General features: G+C 39.9%; 2 protein-coding genes across 4 annotated transcripts; both read left to right on the top strand.

Moving 5' to 3' along the window:
- The first annotated feature begins 113 nt into the window (after positions 1-113).
- Positions 114-3,525, top strand: LOC108632511 (vanin-like protein 2). 2 transcript variants are annotated; one of them, XM_026819737.1, is made up of 8 exons: positions 114-212; positions 313-398; positions 589-732; positions 840-989; positions 2,112-2,242; positions 2,304-2,515; positions 2,590-2,694; positions 2,756-3,525. In XM_026819737.1, exons 2-8 carry the CDS (start codon positions 324-326, stop codon positions 3,445-3,447), a joined length of 1,509 nt encoding a protein of 502 aa, XP_026675538.1. In that variant the 5' UTR covers positions 114-212; positions 313-323; the 3' UTR covers positions 3,448-3,525. The 2 variants fall into 2 exon arrangements, with proteins under 2 accessions (XP_026675538.1, XP_017892650.2); XM_018037161.2 differs by having other exon boundaries at positions 116-398.
- A 705-nt stretch (positions 3,526-4,230) lies between these two features.
- Positions 4,231-5,324, top strand: LOC108632512 (uncharacterized). 2 transcript variants are annotated; one of them, XM_018037162.2, is made up of 4 exons: positions 4,231-4,337; positions 4,438-4,523; positions 4,714-4,857; positions 4,965-5,324. In XM_018037162.2, exons 2-4 carry the CDS (start codon positions 4,449-4,451, stop codon positions 5,142-5,144), a joined length of 399 nt encoding a protein of 132 aa, XP_017892651.2. In that variant the 5' UTR covers positions 4,231-4,337; positions 4,438-4,448; the 3' UTR covers positions 5,145-5,324. The 2 variants fall into 2 exon arrangements, with proteins under 2 accessions (XP_017892651.2, XP_026675539.1); XM_026819738.1 differs by lacking the exon at positions 4,231-4,337 and having other exon boundaries at positions 4,344-4,523.
- Positions 5,325-5,452: the final 128 nt, after the last annotated feature.

Here is a 5,452-nt window from a genome sequence, read left to right on the forward strand (position 1 = left end):
GCTTCTTTCGGAACCCCAAAATTACCTCTCCTTCTCTAATGTGCAGGGAGTAGCGTATTATTCACTCCACGTTTGCACTTTTCTCCCACTCAGACCGGTCATTGTCAGCGTCAGGACAAGCTCAGGAAACGTTGGTAATCCCTGAGCGCTTACCGCGAACGAGTATAAATAAGGGACGTTCGATTCGCAGCAGTTAAAATTCAACTCTTAAAGTACGAGTTACTTATGTAATCTCTTTTTTAACTTGTTTTTATGCAAGCGTGAACTCGGGCGCGTGATTCTGATTAACGTGCCAAAATTGTCTAATCGCAGGAGAAAATACCATGATGATGTGTGAAAAGTTATCCATGTTGATGTTTGGATTATTCCTTGTGATTTTTGTAACATTTGCCTATCAGGTGAGATTGAGACTCGAACTTCGAACTTGAGATTTTTCCAAAAATGAATAAGACAATTCTGTGTCTAAGAGAGAAAGGAAAAAATGGAAAATCTGAATGAATCGAGAAGGAAAGAAATAATTTAACACTCTGATAAGGTGATTGAGAATATTTTAACGATTGTATTCAATTTGCCCTTGGTATTAAATAGGTAACAGGTCGAGAAGAGTCTTCGAGTTATTATACCGCAGCGGTTGTTGCACATACGCCTTTTTTGAAAGAAGACAATGGTCCATTGACTTTAAAAGAGAACGCAGACGCGTACATCAAATACATAGAAGAAGCTAGCCAACATGTGAGTCTGCAATCTTCGTACGTTATCAGCCGTCCGGTGATACTCATTTATATAATCCGGAGAGATTTCTCAAACTGATAAATGTCTACGGTCGAAAATTCCTGTAGGGTGCGGATATTATCGTATTCCCGGAAAGAGGTCTCACATCAATGTTGGTGCCGGATAGACCGCAAATGGATCTATGGACGACGGTGATCCCTTCCGCACAAGATGAATATGTTCCTTGCACAAGGAGTGACATCAAGGATGTCAGTGAAGTAAGTATATGTATATTCCTCTGTTTTTAAAAACTAGTTGTAGCTTATTTACTTTAATCCAAGGTTTCTCATTTAGCTATTCTTGGTATTGATAAGAAAATAATTGCGGCTATTAGAACGCTATGTATTTGTGGAAATCGAAATTACTTTTTTGCCAATTCATCATTTCCATCTAATCTAATGCATTTTTACTCAAAATTAGAGTAAAAAAGAACAGTCTAGTTGTATAAACGCACTCATACTTTGCTAAATACATTTTACGCTACTTAACATTACGTGTATACGTAGAAAATGTAATATAACGAAAGTAAAGATCGAGCAAATGAAGTGCACTGTACAACGTTAGTTAGGTTTCATTTTGAAACTAGCTTCCCGCGGTGTGCCGTTTCACTCTTAGAGTTTTCAGCTTTCGACCCTAGCAGGGAGACAATGGGAAGAGAAGTCCTGAATTCTGGCAGCCCTACGAAATATTAATAATCCTTGAATTATTGAACAAACCGTATTGTAAACGTAGTCAAATTTTTTTTTAGACTTTGAGAAATTGTCTCAGCTTTATATTGCATAGTTTTTTGTTAACATCTTAATTGTCTTTCGATATGATATCTAACTTTTAAGTAAACTTTGTGTTTATTTTTTCGAAATCTATGTATTAATTCCTTAGGAGGATGAACCTCCTTAAATAAGGTACACGTTGCCCATCTTTTAGATGCTGGGAACCAGAATTTCGCACACCCTGAGCGGAAAACGGGAGCGGAAAACGCAGTGTGACAAGACCGTAAAAGGCGAACAGACACACATGCAAATGTCTTTTAGTAATTGTATATAAACAGGAAAATGATTGAGTTTCAAAGTGCGTTTATATTAATGGCACTCGCTGTATAATAAATGCCCCAATTTAGGTTCATATCATAATTTCTGCTGACTGATTTGTAATTGCCTATACAAATAAATTAATAGGTACAAAAAATTATGTGAAATTGGGTCATTTACTATGTCTCTATTTCTCGTGTCTCAAAGGAAAAGCATGTTTTGATCGACAGCCACTATCTTGTACCTCGTTGCCCCAAAGAATATTTCAGTTATCCTCGATTCGAAACGATTCACTGCGTTTATTTTTCATAGACGTTGACGAGACTGTCATGCGCAGCCAGAAAAAATCGTATATACGTGGTGGTGAACATCGCCGAAAAGGATGGTATATATTATCACAACTCCAACGTTGTGTTTGATCGAACAGGAAAGATAATCGCAAGGTAATGTTAGTATAACTGTCTATCGATTGCGATTGAAGTACTTTTTCCTTGACACGAACAGGTACCGGAATGTGAATGTGTACGAAGAACCGTCGTTCGACAAACCGACAGCGGAAGTCGTCACGTTCGACACCGACTTCGGTGTAAAATTCGGTATATTGATAGGCTTCGATACATTATTCTCCGAACCGGCTCTGAACTTGACGAGAATGCTAGACGTTTCGAACATCGTGTATTCATTCGCCTGGTACTCCGAGGTGCCTTTCTTAACACGTAAGCTAAGACAACGAAGTGCATATAACAGTTGTGATTAGAGTAGCAGATTCTTGAAAATGTTATCTCTCCAGCTGTGCAAGTGCACGCCGGATGGGCCTATTCGTACGACGTCAATCTACTAGCAGCCGGGTGTCACAATCCGGAATGGGGAAGCAGTGGCAGCGGCATTTATTGGGGTAATGCGTTTTAAAATTGTATAAAAATGATCCATTCCTCTCATCGTTATTTCGTATCTAGGTCGTGACGGAGTAAGAAACATGACGATGATCAGCAATCTGAAGCATCGGCTTCTGATCTCTCGAGTCCCAAAGAACCGGAACCCGCAATCGTGCGCCGCGGACACCGAAGGAGACTGCACGACAACGACTCATAACTACATGCCACCTCTTCCAGACTGGCACAAAACATTCGACTATAATGAGATAAAACTATATCACGTCGAATTCACAGAGTTTGGATACGTTCAGCTAAATGACACGCAGTTGGCCCAGACCATTTGCCAGAACAACCTTTGTTGTGACTTCGATATTAGTGCAGAGGGCATCGATTCCACGCCCGTTAATTACCGCGCTGTAGTTTTTGACGGAATTCGACCCTACGGATATACCTTGGTTGGCGGCGCTCGTGTATGCGGTCTGATACAATGTGCCAACGAGTCGATAACTTCTTGCGGTTCCTTTATGCAGACGAATACTACTTTTACCCATGTGACTATTCGAGCGACATTCGGTGAAGATTATTCAAGTACTATAACGTTCCCTAGCGTGCTGAATCCTGCGTTATTGCCCTTCGATCACTGGACGTTCACCGAGGAGGAGGATGGTAACCAAACGATCGTAACTATGATTCTGACGGAGCCTACATCAGAACTCGTGACTTTCGGTACATTCAGTAGAGTCTTCAGCAGAGACAAATGGATCCTCCCTTGATCCTGGGCTCACATGCCTTTCGACTGATACAGCATGTATCGAAGTTTTAAATAAAGCTTGAAGATAACATTGACACAAGTTAACGTTGTTTATTTTACTGATCCTCTTTTTCCTTCTACGATGCGATCTCCACTTATGAAAACGACCATCAGTCTTGTGACGCATTATTTAAAACATTGTCACGCACACAGCGAGCATCTGCACGCATCTCGGTTGCATCAATTTGCTATTGGGAAGTGGTAGGTAGGGCCTATAGCTGGCAACTATATTGAAACCTGTACTTTTGGTCACTCGTTCCGCGGAAATCAGCAGATCCCTTAGGAGCATCCAGCTTTTACATGCTTTTCCGACTACGGTACTCCCTTCAAGTACTGCCCGCTTGTCCCTTGCGACTGTTCCTTATAAGTATTCCTTTAAAGTGGTCCCTCAGCTTCCTCCTAGGCCTGGATAACAATGGCGATTTCTCGGATCTGCGAATTTCGTTCTAATTTGAGTACAATATTCTACAAACATTCAACTAACATTTTATATAAGAACAAAATGAGTCTTTTAAAAATTATCAGACTCAGAGGAATCACCGAGGACATACGAACATTTGCCGGAGGAGGGGGAACACGTTCTCTGTCACGTTTCCCTCCACGAGCAGTAATTGAATACGACAGAAATTAGACGATAACACTTCTTTCGGAATCCCAAAATTACCTCTCCTCCTCTAATGTGTAGGGAGTAGCGTATTACTCACTCCACGGTCGCACTTTTCTCCCACTCCGACCGGTCATTGTCAGCGTCAGGGTAAGAACAGGGAAAGTTGATAAATGCCCGTGCACTTGTCGCGACCAAGTATAAATAACAGACGTACGATTTACTGCAGTTGGAATTCAACTCTTAAAGTATGAGTTACTTATGTAACCGCTTTTTTAACTTCTTTTTATGCATACGTGAAGTCGTGCGCGTGATTCTGATTAACGTGCCAAAATTGTCTAATCGCAGGAGAAAATACCATGATGATGTGTGAAAAGTTATCCATGTTGGTGTTTGGATTATTCCTTGTGATTTTTGTAACATTTGCCTATCAGGTGAGATTGAGACTCAAACTTCGAACTTGAGATTTTTTCAAAAATTAATAAGACAATTCTGTATCTAAGAAAGAAAGGAGAAAATGGAAAATCTGAATGAATCGAGAAGGAAAGAAATAATTTAACATTCTGATAAGGTGATTGAGAATATTTTGACGATTGTATTCAATTTGCTGTTGGTATTAAATAGGTGACAGGTCGAGAAGATTTCTCGAATTATTATACCGCAGCGGTTGTTGCACATACGCCTTTTTTGAAAGAGGACAATGGTCCATTGACTATAAAAGAGAACGCAGACGCGTACATGAGATACATAGAAGAAGCTAGTCAATATGTGAGTCTGCAATCTTCGTACGTTATCAGCCGTCCGGTGATACTCATTTATATAATCCGGACAGATTTTTCAAACTGATAAACGTCTACGGTCGAAAATTCCTGTAGGGTGCGGATATTATCGTATTCCCGGAACATGGACTCACGTCAGTGTTTGTGCCGGATAAATCGCAAATGGATCTATGGAGAACGGTGGTCCCTTCCGCACAGGATGAATACGTTCCTTGCACAAGGAATGACATCAAGGGTGTCAGTGAAGTAAATATATGTGTATTCCTCGGTTTTTAAAAAGTATTTATAACTTATTTACTTTAATTCAAGGCTTCTCATTTAGCTATTCTTTGTACTGATAAAAAATAATTGCGGCTATTAAAACGCTATGCATTTGTGAAAACCGAAATTAGTTTTTTGCCAATTCATCATTTCCATCTAAACTAATGCATGTTTACTCAAAATTAGAGAAAAAAAGAACAATCTACTTGTGTAAATTTCGTACTCGTACTTTGGGTCCCTCGAAATTGGGTCATTTACTATGTCTCTGTATTTCTCGTGTCTCAAAGGAAAAGCATGTTTTGATCGACAGCCACTATCTTGTA

The sequence above is a fragment of the Ceratina calcarata genome, unplaced genomic scaffold (assembly GCF_001652005.2).
Source record: "Ceratina calcarata isolate Rehan_Ccalc_2016 unplaced genomic scaffold, ASM165200v1 scaffold1579, whole genome shotgun sequence".
NCBI classification, from domain to species: Eukaryota; Metazoa; Arthropoda; class Insecta; order Hymenoptera; family Apidae; genus Ceratina; species Ceratina calcarata.

What these genes read in the sequence shown, in the direction of transcription:
- LOC108632512 (XM_018037162.2), top strand. Translation starts at nt 4,449, where the DNA reads ATGATGATGTGTGAAAAGTTATCCATGTTGGTGTTTGGATTATTCCTT. An exon ending in TTGTAACATTTGCCTATCAG is followed by an intron (nt 4,524 to 4,713) that starts GTGAGATTGAGA and finishes GGTATTAAATAG; the next exon opens with GTGACAGGTCGAGAAGATTT. An exon ending in TAGAAGAAGCTAGTCAATAT is followed by an intron (nt 4,858 to 4,964) that starts GTGAGTCTGCAA and finishes AAATTCCTGTAG; the next exon opens with GGTGCGGATATTATCGTATT.
- LOC108632511 (XM_026819737.1), top strand. Translation starts at nt 324, where the DNA reads ATGATGATGTGTGAAAAGTTATCCATGTTGATGTTTGGATTATTCCTT. An exon ending in TTGTAACATTTGCCTATCAG is followed by an intron (nt 399 to 588) that starts GTGAGATTGAGA and finishes GGTATTAAATAG; the next exon opens with GTAACAGGTCGAGAAGAGTC. An exon ending in TGGCAGCGGCATTTATTGGG is followed by an intron (nt 2,695 to 2,755) that starts GTAATGCGTTTT and finishes TTTCGTATCTAG; the next exon opens with GTCGTGACGGAGTAAGAAAC.